Source organism: Leptodactylus fuscus, chromosome 4 (genome assembly GCF_031893055.1).
Source record: "Leptodactylus fuscus isolate aLepFus1 chromosome 4, aLepFus1.hap2, whole genome shotgun sequence".
Classification (NCBI taxonomy): Eukaryota; Metazoa; Chordata; class Amphibia; order Anura; family Leptodactylidae; genus Leptodactylus; species Leptodactylus fuscus.
Genome location: NC_134268.1, coordinates 80363820 through 80385982, shown reverse-complemented (window position 1 = coordinate 80385982; position 22163 = coordinate 80363820). Strand labels below are relative to the sequence as shown.

The following is a 22163-nucleotide window of genomic DNA, read 5'->3' as shown; positions in this document are numbered from 1 at the left end:
CTGATCTGCAGGGGTCAAAAAAGCTGGGCCCTGCAGATCTTAAATTGATGGCCTATTTTACGGATAGACTATCAATTTACAAGCTTGATAACCCATTGAAATACAATGACTGCATTACATAACATGATTTATTGCCCTATGACTAGTATGTGCTGTATAATATAACCTTACCAGCTGATTCCCATACACACAGAAGCCCACATGAGGATCTATACATAGAAAAATAACTGCATAAGGCAAAGATTACTCAAAATTGTTCATATAATATTGTATCTACTTTGCTCCTCATATGGTCAGTCTAAAGTAAGAAACGTCTGAATTTTTTCGATACAGCAGAGAGAGGAAGAGGAATTTAATCAGACGGTTGCTATGTGGCTGATAAGAAAGACTACAGAACATTTCCACATCCTTTCCAAGCCATCGGGAGCAAAGAACTTACAAATAAGCATTAAATTACATTTGTCCACTTTATGGAAATCAGAATATTCCTATTCTGTAACATGTAAGGATCTCATCAGGAGGCGCAGCATAAAAGCATGATATAAACAGATATTTTGATGATAGCAATTTGCATTGTAAAGTTCAAGAAGTCACCTCTAAATTGCCTGAGCTGAATACACAGTGATTTGCCATCACTTGCTAAAACGATAACAAAAAAATGCCAAATTGAGGAATCAGAGTTCCCACAGAGGTTTATGACAGCTGATAAATTGAAAAGAAAGGGAGACAAGCAACCCAACGAAAAAAAAAAAAAGCAATCTGAATGAGTCTTGCTCAGCATGAAATAAACTAAGAGGCACAATGTTTTATTTTTAAACCACTTGCCTTGTAAGCTGTAAATTTCACCAACGCTATTTTGTCTGGTGATATGATGCCAGTATGCACTCCGAGGAAGGGATATGGACTTGGATAATGTCATTGGTTCAGCCAAAGTAGTCTGCAGCTGAATAGCAAAACACAATGGGAAGAAAAAGATGTTACTTAAATAATCTGCAGCATTTTAGTGGTTAATAATAGTCCTAAAACCAAATAAACCAGACAAAGAAATATCAGCATAACATGTAAGCCAAGAAATGTCAGCCCAGCACATTTACTTAACAGGCAGGTTAAATAATGGTTATACACTTCATTTTTTCCCTGTCTTAGGAGAGGCTGATTTCTCAAAACCCTGCGCACAGTCATTACCATTCCATATTTTAAATGCAAATGAATATAATCCCTCATCTCTCCGGAGTCACAAGTCTTTAAGTGACAGAATCCAGAGACATTAAGTCAACTTTGGGTATATCTGAGGGATAGAAGCGTTCTATTTGGAAAAGTGGCTTAAAAGGTTTTAAAGGAGAATACGTAATTATCTGCTGACAGTTCTTCTATGGTGAAGGAACCCAGGAGTTAACAAGATGCGCTCCGAAATATATAGCAAATCAACGTATTATTCAGATATTTAGGGTGAAAGGGAACCTCTTGTTACTGCATGTACAGTATATTTTAATACAATGATTCATAGCTGCAATATTGTTAGGCAATGTTTAAAGGATTTCTGCAGCATTACAAGTTACCTAATTGCGGCATGGCTCTAAAACCACTTCATCCTTTCATCCGCTTTGTAGAAGTATATAGACGCTCTTATCCGCATGGAGGATTTATTTTCTTGCCTCCTAACCAGGTACAGTCTAAGTATTTGTGTCATACATTGGTGGGGAACATGATTATTTTTAATTGGTGGTAGTGGAGGAAGGGGAGATAGCCAGACCCATATTCACACCTTTAAAAATACAATGGAAGTTCATGGAGCTTCAGATTACTTTTTAGTGTGTAATTTTTGCCTTATAAAGTCAACTAGATATACACACAGTCTGAGTATACTTACTGTATACTGAACGAAAGATCTGTTGTATATTAAAGGAGTCCACTATAGCTTGTAGAACAGATTCAAAAAGGGGGACGCTATTGTATGATATCCATATCCCCTAATAGAACTATTATACTCCAAACAGAGCAAATAAACTTCATGAAAGAACTGTTAGGACTGGAGTCAGCACCTCTATAGTTGTGCTGTGAAGGTGCCGCTCCTTTTCTTACATATGCTGGTTGTGTACCCGTTAAGGATTAACTGTCTCTCTCCTGAACCAACAGTATTTCTGCTTACTTCTGCCGTTCCTGCTCCACTGGCTATTCAGTTTCTCTAGGTGTTAGTTCTGGATCTACATTACTAATGGTGTCTGACTTCTTGCTCCCGCTTCCCGACTTTGTTTCCTGCCTGCCGATTCTGTACCGCTCCCTCCTGTTGTGACCATCTGTTTGCCTTCTAGACCGCTCCTCGTTGATCTCTGATTTTGTACTGCATTGACCTCCTGATACCAACCTGGCCTGGTGTCTCCTCTCTTATCTCATCCCTCTGTACTGCACTACCTTCTGTTGCAGACTGGACTGTACGACTATGCTGTTATTGACACTCTACCACCACCTGGAACTTACTTACTACTGCATCCTCCTCTGTTTCTGATCTCCCATCAACCTCTGCACGTGTTCAGGTGAGTGGTGCGCTGTGTGTCCTGCGCTCTCTGGGTTGCTGCTACTCAGGTCAAAGCAAGCAGCTAAGTCCATCTCCACCAACAGGAACTCTGATGAAAACCTTTGGAGGATAGTTTTGGCTCAGGGTTGTCTGGTTTCTGGAACTAACTGTCTCTGTACTGCATTTGGTTCTTAACAACAACCCATTTAAAAGGGCTGTTCCAGATTAAGGTTTTTATGGTCTATTCTTAGGATAGACCATAAACATCTAAATCAGTTTGGGGGCAGAAAAGTGGAACCTGCACTTATTAGCTGTTAGGGTAAGTATACGTATACACTACTAACTCCCATTGAGATAAATGGGAGCATTTTGAGCGCGTCATCTGCCAACACGTGTATACGTGCCAGATCACACACAACGTTACATCGTGTAAACTTACCCTTAGAGGGGAACTTCTGGCACTCATAGCATTCACAAAATGGGACCATAAGCAGATTACTCCATGTCATGTATAGTGGCTGGACATGGATACTGCAGCTCAGCTCTCATTGAAGCCATCAAACTGCAATTCTGGTTCCTGCATCACTACAGTAGTGCCCTCCACACAGTATAGTGCTACATTAGTCCCTGACAGTATAATTTCACATTATTGCCCAACAGACAGTATGATTCTACATTAGTCCCTGTCACACAGTAAAATGTCCCATTAGTGCTCCCCACAAAGTATAATTCTACATTAGTCCCTGACACTCAGTACAATATCCCATTAGTGCCACTCACATAGTATAATACTACATTAGTGCCACTACACAGGATATGGCTCCATTACTACCCATCACACAGTATAATGCCCCAATAATGCCTGTCATAAAGTGTAATGCCACATTAGGGCCCAATATACAGTATAATGCTCCCTTAGTACCCCCCATACAGCATAATGCTCCATTAGTATCTGTAACATAGTATTATGCTTCATTAATGCCCATCACACAGCATAATGGTACATTAGTGCTGTATTAGAGCCCCTCATACAGTATAATGTTTCATTAGTGCCCCCACACAGTGTATTGCTCCTTTAGTGCCCATCACACAGTATAATGCTCCATTACTGCCTACCACACAGTATGATGCGTCATTAGTGCTAGCCGCACAGTGTAATTCCCCATTAGACTGTATGAAGGCACCAATAGGGCATTATACCATGTGGAGGCCACTAGTGGGGCTTTTTGTGTATTGTCCCTAGCATGCCAGTTAGCATGGCTCGCATTGATTATTTTACTGAATTTGATTACCAGGGAAGGTTAAATTAATATGAAATATTTTTTTCCTAATTTCCTAAACCTGGGGTGAGTCTTATAGTCAGGTGTATCTCTGAAAACATACAATAATCTTGACTCCTGCCCCGTATCGTAGCCATTAGTCTATAAACTGCGATCCTTCTTAAGTAGATGTTTTTGTTGCCTTATATCGATTTGTTGTTCTTCATTCTGAATTTTGCTGCTTCCTTTTTGACAACAAAACATGATTATAAAAAAACCTCTTCAGGAAAAAGCTAATTTACATAACCACACACAAGTAATAAAATCATGGCACTTGCTATACAATGTGTTTCCTGATTTTGGGTTTTCATTTTTTATTTGCAGAAAGTAAGCTTTTATGGAATAGTCTTTACAATCTTTTATAGAAGGGAATAGAAGCATCTGGCATGCTGCATTAACAGAGCAGAATGCATTCTAAACCCTATATTTGGCCTCAATTCACTCCATTTCTTTTTAGTGTGAAATGTTCCTGCTCATTTAATGTTTTTATATTTCTAGCACAACTGGGATAGGTACTGCCTCACTAAACGTATAGGCGAGTAAGAAGACAAGAGCCAATCGGGTCATATAATTACTAAAGTAATGCAGTGGGTATAGGGTTTTTTGTGATGCATGACCTAAAAAAAAACTAATACAAAAAGAGATAAGAGAAAATTGTGCTTTCCAATACATTGGAAAACTACAGATGAGTTCCCCTTAACTTAGCTCAAATTTCCTTACCGGGAATATGTCAGAAGATTTAAAAGACACAAATCCCCAAGCATGTCCTTATGGACCAGTAGTTAAGGGTCTTAAATTTGCCTAGGTAAACCTGCCTGCCTTCTAATGCTTTCTTTCATCAGATGTTCTCCAGGTGCACATGCATTTCTCCCAGGGTGGACAGACTTACTGTACCATAGGCAAGTGTTGGACACAAAAGCACAGACCCATGATGACAGGTTAGTAGTTTATAGAGATGAGCGAACAGTGTTCTATCGAACACATGTTCGATCGGATATCAGGCTGTTCGATGTGTTCGATTCGAATCGAACATCACGTGGCAAACTCCAAAAAAATTCAATTCCCCTCCCACCTTCCCTGGCGCTTTTTTTGCACCAATAACAGCGCAGGGGAGGTGGGACAGGAACTACGACACCGGAGGCATAAAAAAAAATCAGAAAAAGTCATTGGCTGCCGAAATCAGGTGACCTCCATTTTAGACGAATAGTGGATTTCAAATCCGGGTCATATGAGAATGTGAACTTTGTGACTAAGAGACAGGGATAGCTGTACAGGCAGGGATAGCTAGGGATAACCTTTATTTAGGTAGGAATGTTATTAAAAATAACTTTTTGGGGCTCTATCGGGGGTGTAATTGTGATTTTTGTGACATAAACTTTTTCCAATAGGAATGCATTGGCCAGCGCTGATTGGCCAGAGTACGGAACTCGACCAATCAGCGCTGGCTCTGCTGGAGGAGGCGGAGTCTAAGATCGCTCCACACCAGTCTCCATTCAGGTCCGACCTTAGACTCCGCCTCCTCCGGCAGAGCCAGCGCTGATTGGCCGAAGGCTGGCCAATGCATTCCTATGCGAAAGGCAGAGACTTAGCAGTGCTGAGCTAGTTCTGCTCAACTACACATCTGATGCACACTCGGCTCTGCTACATCTGATGCTCACTCGGCTCTGCTACATCAGATGATGTACATCTGATGTAGCAGAGCCGAGGGTGCACTAGAACCCCTGTGCAAACTCAGCTCACGCTAATAGAATGCATTGGCCAGCGCTGATTGGCCAGAGTACGGAACTCGACCAATCAGCGCTGGCTCTGCTGGAGGAGGCGGAGTCTAAGATCGCTCCACACCAGTCTCCATTCAGGTCCGACCTTAGACTCCGCCTCCTCCGGCAGAGCCAGCGCTGATTGGTCGAATTCCGTACTCTGGCCAATCAGCGCTGGCCAATGCATTCTATTAGCGTGAGCTGAGTTTGCACAGGGGTTCTAGTGCACCCTCGGCTCTGCTACATCAGATGTACATCATCTGATGTAGCAGAGCCGAGTGTGCATCAGATGTGTAGTTGAGCAGAACTGGCTCAGCACTGCTAAGTCTCTGCATTCGCATAGGAATGCATTGGCCAGCCTTCGGCCAATCAGCGCTGGCTCTGCCAGAGGAGGCGGAGTCTAAGGTCGGACCTGAATGGAGACTGGTGTGGAGCGATCTTAGACTCCGCCTCCTCCAGCAGAGCCAGCGCTGATTGGTCGAATTCCGTACTCTGGCCAATGCATTTCTATGGGGAAAAGTTAGCTTGCGAAAATCGCAAACTGACAGGGATTTCCATGAAATAAAGTGACTTTTATGCCCCCAGACATGCTTCCCCTGCTGTCCCAGTGTCATTCCAGGGTGTTGGTATCATTTTCTGGGGTGTCATAGTGGACTTGGTGACCCTCCAGACACGGATTTGGGTTTCCCCCTTAACGAGTATATGTTCCCCATAGACTATAATGGGGTTCGAAACCCATTCGAACACTCGAACAGTGAGCGGCTGTTCGAATCGAATTTCGAACCTCGAACATTTTAGTGTTCGCTCATCTCTAGTAGTTTACAGTCCTTAAACCTGCTAACAGGCCCCCTTTAAGGCTGGGTTCACACTGGGATTTTTGGACTGGATTTTGACGCGGAGGCTGTCTCAGAATCTGGTCCAAAAATGTCCAGATGGTACAGGACCCCCGAATGGCTGGTACAAAAAGGCCTCTCAAAAGACTCAAATTGTTGGAGATGCCTTTCACAGAGGGGCACCTACCTGCATATCTGGTGGACTTGTCCCAAGATTGCACCCTTCTGGAGGGAAGTTACGAACCATATTTCAGACATTAGAGGATCCCCTTTTACACTTACTCCAGAAGCACTTTTCCTGTCATTACCGATGGTAACCTACTCTCCATCCAAGGATCGACTAATCACCATGCTTTTGGCAGCAGCCAAACTCTTAATCCCGAGGTTTTGGTTACAAGAGTCACCACCACCTATCGACCTCTGGATACGGACAGTCCAGGATATAGCTAGACTGGAGGAATTGCTTAGCTGGTCTTCTAGAACACATGATAACTTTTTGAAAGTCTGGAGGCCATGGAGATTGTTTATGGCTACTAGATCATCTGACTCCTTATGATTACAACATGTAACATCACCACCCCTTCGCGCAATATACCTACAAATTTAATGTCCCACCACTTTTTTTCTCTACATCTATTTCATACCCACCCTCTCCCCCTCTTTTCCTTTATCCCCTCAGGAATTTGTACTTCTTTCCTGGTTATTGGTGTTTATTCTTTAACCCTTCAATGAGAAATGCTGTTATTGGTCCTGCGTGACCACTGTTGTTATATACCTTTCACAGTACCACTTGATTTGTAACTGAACTATGTTTGCTTTTGAGTTATGCACCCAGTCCGGGAATATCCGCACTGTTGAATTACCTTTCTATTCTTTTGTCTATGTACCTTAAAAAAAATCTTCAATAAAATGTTTGAATTAAAGAATCTGGTCCAAAAATGGCTAGCCGTGACTGGATGCCGGTGTACTGCACCAGCATCCAGTCCCGGCATTCATCTCCAAATTAGGTCCAAATGAATGGGCCTAGTCAGGAGGGGAGTGTTGCGCCGCAGAATCCGCAGCAGGAAAGGGCAGGTTGCTTCTTCTTTCGGTTTCTTCCCACTCGCGGAAAAAGGAAGTGAACGGCTCCCATTGAAGTCAATGGGAGGCATTTTTTGGACTGGATTCTGAGGCGGATTCTGCGTCAAAATGTGGTCCAAAAATCCCAGTGTGAACCAAGCCTAAGGATTCCAATTTCTCACAAAACCAATTTAATACAATATCACAACATATTATCTAAACCCTTGAAAGCTGCAATTTACAACATAACTATTAGGCGGCTGCACATAGAGACTTGTAAAGGGAGGTGTGGAAAAAATGCTTCAAAGTAGGCAAGCTTTCAAAAATAGAAGAGTTATTAAATTATTGTTAATTCACAAAGTGAATGAAAAAAAGAGAAATCTAAATCACATCAATATTTAGTGTGACCACCCTTTGCTTTAAAAACAGCATTCATTTTTCTAGGAACATGTATCCTCATGATAATCCTTCTATGGAGGTATGTAACTTCTATTGTACCTCTGTATTGGGGGGGGGGGTCACACCTACGCTTGTTGTCCAGTTTGTGTAATCCGGCCTTGAAACTGGACAGGAGACTGAAACCCTGCGATCAGTTTTAAAACGCATTCACTTGAATAGGTTTGCAAAGGTGATCGCCCATGCGAGCCTTCTGCCTGTCCGCGGGGAAACCGTTTTTTTTAGCCAGACACAAAGTCGGACATGCAGGACTTTGTTTCCAGGTAAAAGAAATGGTTTCCCCACGGACGGGTAGAAGACACACACGGGCAGTCACCTTTGCAAACCCATTCAAGTGAATGCGTTTTAAAACTAACCGCAGGGTTTCCATCTCCTGTCCAGTTTCGCAGGGTAGAAGATGGAAACCGGACGGATTGCACAAACTGGACAACGAGCTCAGGTGTGAAACTCCCTACACCTCCAATTTAAATTTAGCACAACAAATAATAGGCCTGCTCCATCAAACACTGCATATATTGAGAATAGAATCAGATTGGGAAGGACATCTCAGTGACATACATAGTTCATGGGAGCATGTATGATAGTTCATGAAGGATGTATGCACTAGTGTATAGTAGATTCTATTGCATGCATGAGCCCTTGACCTTGAGAACTAGCATTTTAAGTGTTGTAGTTCCAAAGAAGCACATAATGTTTGCTGTATTGCCAAGGTGTGGCTTAAAAACAAATTAATGAGGAGGGGGATTTGTCATACATATTACACAACTTTTTGGTATGCAGCTAGTTTTTCTGCAAAATGACTTGCACACAGTTTGCAAAATCCACTGCTCTACAAAAGTCTAGTAGCACTGACCATACAGATCCTTTTCTTTAAACAATCAAGACTGGAACACAATCTTCAGTTAATGATCTGTTACACTGGGTTCACACCTGCGTCCTGGTCTCCGTATTCTGCAGATAGAAGACAGAAACCTGACAAACAGTGTCACTGCTCTAACCTATTGGCCTGGAATTCCAAGAGGTCACCCTTATTTGCTGGAATATAGGTCCAACTTAGTATGACTGCACCTGCTAGTATAGCTGGTGAGTGTCAGTTGCTGGTTGGTGGTGAAAGCTGAAATATTTCTGGTCCATCATTTTCCAGAAGCTATATTGAGCCTGGCTGCTTATGCTACTGCTTTTACTCCTGGCACTTGGAACTGTTGCCCTGGCAGAGAAGGTTGAGTGCTGACTGAGTGAGGTGGACTGGGAATGGTAGAGGCCACTTGGGTAACCATGCGATTGGCACTTACAGGCATTGTCATTGCAAATCGAGCAGAGTATTTTTTGCAACATAAGAACAGCTGAAATGAAATAAAACAGGCAACCACCAGAATAATGATATGTGCCATACAGTGCTACACAATGTGTTATTCATTCTGACTGCAATGCAGCAACAACATTTAGGCCATTTTCTCTGGCCATGCTGCCCAGTTGGAGTTGACAAGGAGCCATTTAGTGGGATACTTGCTGAGGATACGGCTGAGTAGCTCCTCCACTGGTTCTTCTGATCCAGGTTCATTAATTATAAAACCGTACAGCTGCACTTCCTCTTACACCCATGAAACAAGGGGGAGGAGGAGGAGTGGGAGCAACGACTTGCTCTAGTGAAGCCACTGGAAACCTACTGTCCAAGATTGGTTCCAAGAAATCCTCCATTTGCATTGCATGGAATCCCTGACTGCCAAACTTGACCCAGCCTCTAAAACAATCACCAGATGCTGGCAGCCATGGATAGCATTTCGGTTTTCAACTGCCTATAACACATTCATCTCTGACCTGATTCCTTTCCCATACGGACGTGACGGTAGCCTCGACCCAACGACTTCCCCCACCTCTGTCCGCCACTTCTTCTCTATTGTGTCCTGACCTTCCCCCCCACCCATTCCTCTCTATTTACTTCTCTCTATATGTTTGATTAAGTATTTGTTGGGACCCATTACACTGGTAAGTGCTATATCTTTATGCCTATAGACGTGCAACCTATTTTATCTCAGTTGACTTGCTGCAGCAAGACCAGTGGCACATGCGGTCTAAGTTCTCTTTTTCTGTATTTCTGGAAGCTTCAAATAAATGAATATTAACATAAGAAGAGGGGGGGGGGGTTGTTTGTTTTTTACAAATTAGAGCAAGCAGAATACGTGCTTTGCTGTCACAACATCCGTTTGTATGCATTTATTGAAAAAATATAAATTCTTTAAAAATTTAAATTCTTTCCCTAAAAAACATTAACACTAGCAGGACTGACTCTCAGTAACAAGTATGCTTAACCACTTCTGGACCGCCCATAGACTATAAACGTCCGGAAGGTGGTTGCCTAGTTCTGACAGGATGTACCAGTACGTCCAGCAGAACTTGCTCTACTGCGCCTCCCCCATCGTACTGAGCTCTGAAGTCCCGCTGTCAATAGACAGTGGAGACCTCAGAACTTCACCCAGGGACCACTCTGTGTGGTCTCCAGGTATGTGATCCCTGTGACACACCGCCACAGTGATCACAACGACAGTCGGCACCATCAGCAGATTGCTCCGCTGTGCCTCCACCCCCCTCCTGTACTTAGCTCTGAGGTCCCGCTGTCTATTGACAGTGGAAACCTCATAGCTTTGCCCAGAGACCAGCCTGCATGGTTTCTGGGCATATGATCGCTGTGACAGGTTGTCCCGATCCTCAACCCTAGTCAATGCTTCTCTATGGGAAAAGTCACTTTTAGGGTTGATCTGATCTCGAGATAACCTCCGATCTCGATCCTGCTTGAAAAGATTGAGTCGGAATTCCGATCGCGATCATGAAATTTACTCGATCGCCGATCGGAATCCGATCTTTTCCAATCCTGATCACTCAACCCTATTTGGGACATTTGGGTCGAATCCTATTCATGACAAATTGGTTCGCACATCTGTGTTCTTAAGTTCTCTGCATTTTTTTTTTTTTGCTATTTACCTGACAAACAATGTTAACATATGTATTTATATCCTTTAAATGTAAGAGCCACACTATTGTTCCATAATTTAGGGCACTTCACTACAAACTATAGGTTAATGTCTTCAGTTCAGAATCACTGCAATTTTGTTTTTTCCTGCAAAGACCTGGAAATAAAAGGGCATGTTAATGAAAAGACTTAACATTTCTAAGCTGAGAGAACTGCGCTTTATTATTACTCTTTGGCTGCAGTATTACTATTTGTCTTTGAGGGTCTCTTAATGATTGCTGTCCAGTGTTCCATTCCATAGATCAATAGAATGCAGATCTCCCTTCAGAGTACAAAGTATCTGCCATATTGAGAACAAATGTCAACATTCATTTGATATGTGGTGTTGAGCTCTGGTAGCATGTTCAGTTCCTGTTGGTTTGTGGAAGCAGGACTTGGACAGCAAGCTGTTAGAACTATTCCAAATGCAGGCAGTAACACTGCACTAATTAGGTAAATATTTCAGCAATCAAGAAGTTCTCGGGAAACAAAAACACAGACTGAAACCAAGCATTAAATTGCTAATTATCTTATAAATTGCAGAGGACTGTTCTATTTCCTTTTTTTTTAACAGAATAACATATGGTATGTAAGATAAGTCATCCGTAACAAATACTGAGAATATGCATTAACTTGTCCTTTCACGGGTATTGATACAAAAGATCGAGTGATATTTGGATAGAAATTATTCCATTTATCACACTGTATATTATTTTAGGGCCAATATTGTAAAGGGAAATCTTGTGATATTAGGTTGTACAGAAAGACATATTACAGAAAGAGGTTAAAGGGGATAAAAAAAGACCCAAAAGTTAACTAATGTATAAAAAATAATAAATTAAAAAATAGTAAAGGAAATTAGTTGAGAACTAAATTGCAAATTTTTGTAATTCTGCTGACTTTAACTATTGAGTGGCAGCTGCAGTCCACAGGAATTCATATAAATCAATGCATTCATTTGAAATGAAGCTATAGCTTAAAAGGAAACTGTCAGCAAGAAAATTCATATCAAACTAATGACTGTACCTTGTAGAGCTGCTACTACATCTTTGTTTTCTAAAGATGCTTTTCTTATTCTGCGTTGCAACTCAATTTTTATGAAAATTTGCTTTTTATTCTGATGCAAATTTGCTGAGAAGTGCTTTAAGGGCATTTCTTCTCCTGCTAGAGCTTTACTTTCTGCTCATGATAACCGCCCATACTTGCTTGCGAGCTCAACCTCCCTTTGCTTGAGTGACTTTGTCAAACTTTGTTTGCGGGTGTCTCTATCTGAAGTTGGCCTCCTGCTTTTCCAGGTACAGCTTGACACGGCTGGCATGCACAGTACAATCAGTATTCTATTTTACATGGACTGAAAGGGATATTTGAATGGGACTCAGCTGTAGAATTGCCATGTGACCAATGGACTTTATGTCAAGGTGGTTGCCTTGTTCTGCAAGGACATACCGGTACGTCCAAGCAGATCTCAGCAGCTGCACAAAATCATGCAACTGCTGAAACTGGAAGCCAGCTGTAACTTCAGCTGGAACTTCCCTGCCTTCCCGATCATTGTGTATACAGCACAGGTGGTCACGTGTAAAAACAGACACATTTTCCCTCCTATTTTGTTTATATTTTCCCGGATATAAAAAACATTAAAACACATGCAAAAATAAAAACAACATTAAAATAAAGCCCTATGTGTCACTGAAAAAAGACTCAGAAATTAGTTGAATAACACATGATAAAAATATTACAGCCCTCAAAACCGCACATACAAAAAAACCCCTAACATGTGTCTGGTCCTGGTGCGGAAATTGGCCCGATACTGAAGTGGTTAAGAGGTAAACACTATTAGTAGAACTACAAAAAAGTCCCAGTCTAGCTCTGTCCTTACACAAAAATAATAACTAATAAATATAATATTGTATCAGTAGATATGATGCTCTTTAAGATATGGTTAATGTCCCCGGCTAACCTCTGCCTGCATATCCAATGATGTACATGTTACAAGTCAACACACACCAAAATGAAGACCACAATAAAGAATGAAAGATCACGAGTTGTGGAATAAGCAAACTTACTATATAAACTGGGCAATGTGCACAATAAAAACTACTTAAGAAGCAAATGATGGGACACAAGTCCAGGCTGGTTAATGAGGATTACACTACAACAGAACATCCTTCATCCAAGCACCATTTCCAGAATCCGGCACCCGGGAGGAAGAGGAGGATTACCGCTTAGCTGCCCTACTTATTCATCTCATAGAGGAGTAGAGGACAACCTCTGTAGCAACCTTAGCTTTATTATGTATCAAGCATCATGGTAATTGTTTGAATTAATTTCAGTTGTGATTTGCACATTTACTTAGAATAGTAGTATGACATTGTAGAATAGTAATATAACTTCACATAGGATAGAAGCATAGAACTACAGCAAAACTACAATGTTTTACTACGCCAAGGGGCTCTAATGTTTACTAATCATTATGAAATGACTTTTATAGCAATTTCCTGACAGACATATACAGGCTACTTTATACTGTTGCTGGCAGTGTGTGGTTGGCAAGGGATAGGCAGCCATGGGAATTTAGCTGTTGCATCTGCCAGCTCATTAGTATCAGATAGCTCTGTTACTGAAACATAGCATATTGTTTATTACAAGGGCTGGATATTAGGAAATTGATAGAAAATGTCAATCTACACCTTAAAGGAGTTTTCTGTGCCTTAAAGGTAAATATCGAGGACCTATCTTGAACTGCACGGTGTACATATCCAGAAAAGTGTAGTGGTTGTGCCAGTTTATTGCAGCTTACAATTCGTTCACTTGCATGGGAACTCAGCTGCAATAGTCATGAATGGCCACTGCACAGTAAATGGAGCTGCCTGCTTCTTGTTCTGTACACTGTACAATTTTGGAGTCACATCTGCTGATACAGGTAGCTGTTTGCTCATTATGAAACAACCCCTATAAGGCACCAAGTCATTGCAGACTTGCTGAAATAGTCAAGAGTTTCGTCTGTGGTTTTAGTGGTTTAGTGAATCATTACAAAGAAACGCTGCAGGAAAAACCATGGCGGAAAGGATACCTTGCTCTAGCGCCTTCTAGCTGTTTGCAAATATTTTGGCTTACTTTATTCTCAGATGATTCAAATTTTTTTTTTAAAAAAAAACAGGAATGCTACCTTACAAAAAGTGATGCTAGATCAAGTTCCTATTTTTCCACCATTATTATTTGCAATTTATTTTCTCCAGAAATCCTAGCACGGCATGCATGGTCAAATAAGTTCCTGTTCAACGCATCGTGGCTTGATAAAGGCTACTTCTCCTTAAGGAGACATAATACCTCTTCTGGAATTTTTAGGAACCTTTTATGTCCCTAAAGTTTACAGAGAATGGTCATAGAAACATATGGCAAGAAGTAGTTATGTCGATGAATGTGCTTTGTTAGGAGACGTCATTGGAAAATGGCTAGACTGGATGCCTGATGAATAAAACGTGACATGTCAAGAGTAGTGTATAAAATTTCTTGCCTATTGAAACTTGACATGGATGAGACAAATGTCAAACTTTTTGGCAAGGCACATCAGCTCTATGTTCACAGACCGATAACTGAAGCATATCTTGAACAGAACACTGTCCCTACTGTGAGACATGGAGGAGGCTCTGTTATGTTCTGGGGCTGCTTTGCTGCATCTGGCACAGGATGTCTTGAATCTGTGCAGGGTACAATGAAATCTCAAGTCAAGACTATCAAGGGATTCTAGAGAGAAATGTGCTGCCCAGTGTCAGAAAGCTTGGTCTCAGTCGCAGGTCATGGGTCTTGCAACAGGATAATGACCCAAAACACACAGCTAAAACACCCAAGAATGGTTAAGAGGAAAATATTGGACTATTCTGAAATGGCCTTCTATGAGCCCTGACCTAAATCCTATTGAGCATCTTTGGAAGGAGCTGAAACATGCCGTCTGGAAAAGGCACCCATCACACCCAAGACAACTGGAGCAGTTGGCTCATTAGGAGTGGCCCGGAATACCTGCTTAGAGGTGCAGAAGTCTCATTGACAGTTAGGAATCGTAAGATTGCAGTGATTGCCGCAAAAGGTTGTGCAACAAAATATTAAGTTACGGGAACCATCATTTCTGTCCAGGCCTGTTTTATGAATTTTTATTTATTATTACTTTTGTCAGGTTCATTATTTCTGTGACTGTTGTGGGTTTTTCTTTCATTAAACGAGGGGTAACAACAATTGTGTCCACGTGTCTATGTCTTTGGACTGCATCTAGTTCTTCATTCATCTAGGAGCAGCAATTGGCACAGACCGGCCATTGTTGGCCAGTTTAAGATTAGAACGTTGTTGGCTGGTCTGCCAAATCTCAATCCGAGCATAAACCACATTATGCCTTGCATCATCCTGCCTTTTTGATTACATTGTGCTTGTCATACTTCGAGGCAATAAAATGTCTATTAACATTTGCAGTCAATTCTCTCACTATTTGCTTTTTAAAACAGGATGACTAACTTTACAATAATTCTATTTGGGCAAACCTGAGTCATGGTTATTATTATAGCCCTAAAGACATATAACAGAAAGACATGAAGCCGTTCACATGACAGCTGGAAATATCACTGATGCAGTGTTGTAGAGTAAATTGGGTAAAATGATTTCCAATGTGTTTGACTTAAAAAACGGGGAGGGAGCATGACTCATCCAGCTAAAATAATAGCTGTTAAAATATGGTGTTTATGTTCCAATGAAAAATGATTTGTTTCGTTAAAAGAGCTAAATTTTAATAGTCTTCAAAGACTTTAATCTGATGAATCTGTGATATTTACAATTACATTAATGCAGCAGTTTACATCATTTAAAGGGTTAGCACATTTAGTTATAGCAGCAAACGTGATGACAAGGAAAGTCTATAATATTCATTGTATTGTACATCGGCACATCAGACTAATTATCGCTAATTAATGTGGTCAGTTGAGTGGCAGACCTTGACCCCAAGTTTACTAACTTTTGACCAGTGTCTACTTACTACAAGTGATGTATTGAATTTCTAGCTTCATATGTCTCATATCTGCAAACGTTAATAAAGGATTAGGTCTGGTAATGGCAAGTGTTTTGTATAGTGTCAAACAGGGGTACTTTTCTATCTTAAAATATTTTTGCCTCTTCACCTTATGAATCACCCCAATTAAGTGATATGGCATCAGAACCCGAGGAATTCTTCCCATATTAGGAATATCAGCTCTTACCTTAAATTTCCTATGGTCAGGCATTTGTCAGAGACCCAATCATGATTTCCTTATTTTTTTTTTATTTTTTTTTTTAAATGTAGATTGTGAGCCCCACATAGAGCTCACAATGTACATTTTTTTCCCTACCAGTATGTCTTTGGAATATGGGATGGAAATCCATGCAAACACGGGGAGAACATACAAACTCCTTGCAGATGGTTTTATGCCCTTGGCGGGATTTGAACACCAGGACTCCAGCGCTGCAAGGCTGCAGTGCTAACCACTGAGCCACCGTGTGGCCCCCTTTCCTTATTATGGAGAGGTTGTCAGGCAGGTAAAGAGCTTGAAAAGGAAGATAACCTATCCACAATAACTACATCATGGCCGGTTTTCTGACTATAGAAAATCCCTGCTTTCATGAGTATATCTATTAGCAACCAATAAGACAAAAGTCTATCACCAGTAGGATGTTTAGAGAAAATTTTCAAAACCTTTAATTTTAATTATTGATATTTGCAGAGATGTTTAACAATTAACTGTCTAAAATGTTAAAGTGTATCTCCAATTATGAAACAACATTCTATAAATGAATAGAACAGGTGAAAAGAAGTAACTTTGTGATATAACTTATTAAGAAAATAAGTTTTCTTCTCTACTTATTAACCCTTTCTTAACATTCACCATAATATTGCAGTAAATGTTGGGTATGTAAACATGACTGTTCCTCAGGAGCTGAGTGCTGCCATTGCCGCCAAGTCTCCACTGTATTATACAGTACAGACCCAGTGCTAATGCCTGTAATCAGTGCCTGTACTGATCGAGGGCATTAACTGATCAATTTTGTGGCAGTGCATGGTCACGCCATTTTTCTGTGGATCACAGCCCCAGGAACGAGATCCAGGGACAGCAATCTATTGCCACAACTGCCAGGAGCTTATTGAATGTTTCCAGGCTTATCTGGCATCCATTTGTATTACAGGCTGCTCTATGCAGCCAGTAATAAAAATGCTGTAATCTTGCAATGCATTAGTATTGTAATACATTGCGTTATTGATAAGACTAGAAATTCAGTTCAGACAGGTTTACCTAGAACATTTATAAAAGTAAAAAAATAAAGTAAAATACATAGATATTTCATATCCCTGTGTTCAAAAATGCCTATAAAGAGGTTCGAGTGCCCAAACTTCAATCCAAAACCCACTAAATTATCACAAAGTGTCAACACGTCAATTTAACCTTAACACTGTGTAGATCCACTTTTGTGGACAGTTATGGAACTGCAAAATATGGTCATGTAAATGGCCGAGCTTACAATCATACAAAACAACTCTGTACTGAAAGGTATTGCTTGGATTTGGCATAATTTTGAACAATTAGTGTTCACTATTTACATCGCACAGGATCTCTTTTATAGTGACCGTGCAATGTTATTACAGCCTGTACTAATATCACTTCTGATGTTGTGTGATATAAATAGTGAAGGGCCCTCACACAGTACAATATGCCCCACACAGTACAATATGCCCCACAATGGCCTCCAAACAGTACAATTTTCTCCACAGTGGTCCTCACACAATACAATTTGCTCCACAGTGGCCTCCACTCAGTATAATCTTTTCCACAGATGGGTGCCCACAGAGAGGGCTCTGAGTGCCACCTCTAGCACACATGCCATAAGTTTGCCACCACGGGTATAAGTCATCATTACAGTGCATACAATAAAAATGCATATATAATATAGTCTGAGTTGAATTAAGATTACCAAGTTGGGAATGTTACAGATGATCCAAGTAGAAAATATATAGCCTATAGACAACAGATGATTAGATAATAGTCCAAGATCATTAAATTAAATTACATTTTCTTTTTTTAACATATATCCCTATACAGTACAGTCTTGATATATTTTATAGACTGTGCACATTGCAATGAGTTTGTACACAGAAAATGCATGTAAGAAAACTAAAAGTGATTTATTGCTGTTGTAATAACTAAAACAGTGATGGATTGCTACATGTTAGTGATTGTATGAACGTTCTAACTTTGTATGTATTAAAGTTAAAGAACATGTCTGAAAAGAAAGCTTTCATTGTCATTGCTAGCATAATCTAAAGGGACATGGGTTAGTTAACAGTTCAATCAGTTCATCCACAGAAAAATACACTGACTGATGTACGGATGTGTTCACACTTAACTGATCTTTAATGGGATTAGTTGTTAATTAGTGGTTTTAATTTCTTATTAAACCAGTTCAACACAATATACAACTAATAACTAGGGTTGAGCCGATCTTGAGATTTCAGGATCGTTTTTGAAATCCGATTTCCGATCATTTTCCATTCGATCCCGATCCCAATTCTGAACCCAATGCAAGTCAATGGGATTTTTTTAATATATCAAAGATCGGATATTAAAAATAATCCTATTCACTACACAGCATGGAGTCTAAAAATTGAATGCTTTAATTGTTAGACTCTACGCTGTGTAGTGATTAAAAAGAATCCTCTGGCTACTTAGTCCCCCCTGGTGTCCACTTAATTGCACAGATCGCTGGTCTGGTCCCCGCTGTTCTCACTCCTCTTCTGGCCTCACTGCCCCCGCCACCCAGGTTAGTGTTACAGACCTAGAAAGAAGGCGGGGCTTGTGGCTTAGGAAAGTGTGGGCGGGTACAGGTCTTCCCTCCCAGTGCCTGCCCATACTCTCGTAAGCCACAAGCCCTGCCTTCTTCCTAGGTCTGTAACACTAACCTGGGAGGCGAGTGCAGCAAGGCCAGAAGAGGCAAGAAGAGGAGTGAGAACAGCGGGGACCAGAGCAGCGATCTGTGCAAGTAAGTGTTAGCTACTAGAGATGTTAACTAGTCTCCCATTAGAATGAACGCATCCATTCATTCCTATGGGACCTAGCTAACATTGTTAGCTTTTCCCACAATGCTTGGCCAGTAGCAAAGCATTGTGGGAAATAACCTCCAACCTCAATCCCAGCTAAAAAGATCGGGATCGGAATTCCGATCGCGATCGTAAGATTTACTCGATTGTCGATCCGAATCCGATCTTTTCTGATCCCAATCGCTCAACCCTATTAATAACAAAAACATTGAAAAGCTGAAGGAAAAACCCACCCTCCTCTGCTGTATACTGCCGGGACAGCTGGCAGCTCGCTGTTATGAGGGAGCTGACTCTCATAGGACTCTCATAGGAATGAATAGACCAGAGTTGATTGGCCAGTGTACATCATTCAGCCAATCAATGCTGGTTCTGCCGGAGGCTCGCCTGTGAGGAGGCGGAGTCTAAAATCGGACCACAATGGAGACTGCTGTGGCCCAATCTTAGACTCCGCCTCCTCACAGACAAGCCTCCGGCAGAACCAGCGTTGATTGGCCGAATGATGTACACTGGCCAATCAACGCTAGTCTATTCATTCCTATGAGAAAAAGTAAGCTCGCTCGTAACAGCAAGCTGCCAGCTCTCCTGACTAGCAAGGATGAGCCTGCTGCAGAACCAGCGTTGATTTGCCGCAGGCTCGTCTTTGCTAGTTGGGAGAGCTGGCAGCTTGCGGTTACGAGGGAGCTGAATTTTTATCAGCACAACTGCAAGCGCTGTGCAGTTAAAGCGCACGGACCCCATAGACTATAATGGGGTCCATGTGCTTTAACTGCACAGTGCTCCTCCTAAACACTCTCCTCCTGCTATTCGTGGACTTGGTAACTCTCCTTTAGTCGAATAGTGGTTTCCCCTGAAAAGAGCATTTTTTTCCCATAGACTATAATGGGATTCGATATTCGATCGAGTAGTCGAATATTGAGGCTCTACTCGAAATGAATATCGAATCTCGAATATTTCACTGTTCACTCATCTCTAATAATAACAGCTTAACTTGTGATCTACATATACTGTATATATTTAATATATAAGACTAGTTAATCTGAACCTTTTCAAAGTGGCTATTTAATGTTTATAAAACTTACATCGGGGCCTAAGATATTGAAGGCACATGTTTTCTTTCCGTATTATCTGTCTAGACAGTGCAGCAGGGTTTATGTGCTTTATCACAGATGTAATAAATGAAAGGTAATTGACAGAATATGACATAAATTATTACATTTTCCACAAAATGATGGAGTGCAGTTCTCAATATTAGAGTGAGTGAATTGCAGGAAAACCTGCATCACTTACAGAAGGTATATACAGTGTGTAGGAACATGCTCATTTCAGAACGTAATCAATCAGGTGATCAAAAGTTATCAATATATTTAGAAACTGCAGGTATTTACTAACATAGAGATGTCGCTTTTCACCACTAAACCACTAACACCACATTATTCTTATAGACATTTACATCATTATAGACAGTTACAGAAATGCCTTCATCTCTTTGTGAAAACATGAGGAACAGATAAACTAAAAGTATCTAATAGAGATTTGATTTGTTTTGTTTCGAATTCGGGTGGTTCAGGACCAAGAATTAGTTTGGGTCCTTACTATACCTTACCATTACGTAAATTGGATTAAACCATTGTGTAGAACAATCTTGGGGCTCCTAGGAACCTATCTACCCAATTTCTAGCTCTCTAAGGCAAACACAGCTGAAGCTATGTCAAAGTGAGAGTGACCTGTATGTCTATGGAGAAACAAATGGTGGATACTGCACTGACACTCACTTTCAGTAATTTTAACATTTAAAACACTCCAAAAATTACCATTTGGGGGGAGGTTTTGTAGAAAACTAGTCCCTATTGCTGGCTTGTAAGTACTACAGGGGCTTATTGTTATTTGTGAGTCAAGTTTGAAAAGTGATGTAGAATTGGCTTTTCAAAAAACCAAAAACATTTTTTATACCAACACTGTGGCGCCAACAGTGTGGTAGAGTGTAATGTGATGGTGGACCAGGCCGCAGGAAAATGAGGTGTAAAGCAAGCATATGTGCTATTTTGTTGGGTTTTTTTGTGTGCAAATTACACAATAATTCTGGTTCATTTACAGTATATTATTTTGTCTGTCCCATAGTGTAAAAAATAACTTAATGTACAATATGCACATATCCATCAAGTAGTCATCTGGGCTGGTCATTTCTATGAATAGTTATAGTTTCCTTGTTGTAATCATGCCAATTGAGCAACAATTGAAATTCTAACTATGGCCGGACAACAGATGTGAATGTTATGGAATTGCTAGGACAGCAATTACCCAGTAGCTGCTGGCGAACCCTGAAGGAAGGGGCACAAGGGACAGTGAGCCCTAAGCTGAAGCCCCCCACTGTCCCTTCCTATTGCCAGGCCCTATCCTACGTAATAGGCGGCAACCATGAAGACAGTCCCTTCCTGTATATGTGAGACACAAAACGCAGACAAGATGGGCAACAAAAAAATGAGTTCATCTAGCCAAGGGTCAGTAAACAGTCGAGCGATGCAGTGCCAAATCGGAGTCCAAAGAATAGTCAGTAGGGAAAGCCAGAGGTCAAGGATTAGATTACAAGTAAATAAACAGCAAGGGAAGCCAGCAAGCACGAGGCAATAACAGGCACCAGTGTGAATGTGAGCAAAGACTAAATAGGGGAGAATGAACCCACCCTGGACCTGATAGGAAGGCAGGCTGTAAATCACAGGCAAAACAAAATTTAACCACTTAATGGACAGAGACAACAAGGGCAGAAGACAGGTGTGGTAAAAATACAATCACAGAACTAGAGCTGTGTTCACACAGTGCAACTAAAAACTTTAAGCAAATTATCAAACTGTACATGCCTCCTGCACCGCAGCACGCAAGCAGAGGGTGGTGCTGAGACCCGAACAGGCAGAGATGTTACAGTGAACCTGGAATCTTGTTCCTGCTCCCCAGGCAGTGCAGTGACAAACTCCATCGCTTACTACCTCCAATAGCTCCAGCACATATGTAGTACTTAAATGAATATGCACTCGCACAGGTAACAGGTGTCATGTGCTAGATTTTAGAATGGCTTTGGTTGACAATCTCATCACTCTCTCTCATCACTGTCTACCACC

The 22163-nt window shown here is 41.1% G+C and overlaps 1 protein-coding gene across 2 annotated transcripts in view; it reads right to left on the bottom strand.

Annotated features, from left to right (window-relative positions):
• The window catches only part of DOK6 (docking protein 6), a 366775-nt gene that overhangs the window by 76502 nt on the left and 268110 nt on the right, over positions 1–22163 (bottom strand). For both annotated transcript variants that reach the window (XM_075270784.1, XM_075270785.1), the window contains exon 7: positions 826–943. In XM_075270784.1, the coding sequence (XP_075126885.1) occupies positions 826–943 (118 nt within the window). The remainder of the gene's footprint in view (positions 1–825; positions 944–22163) is intronic.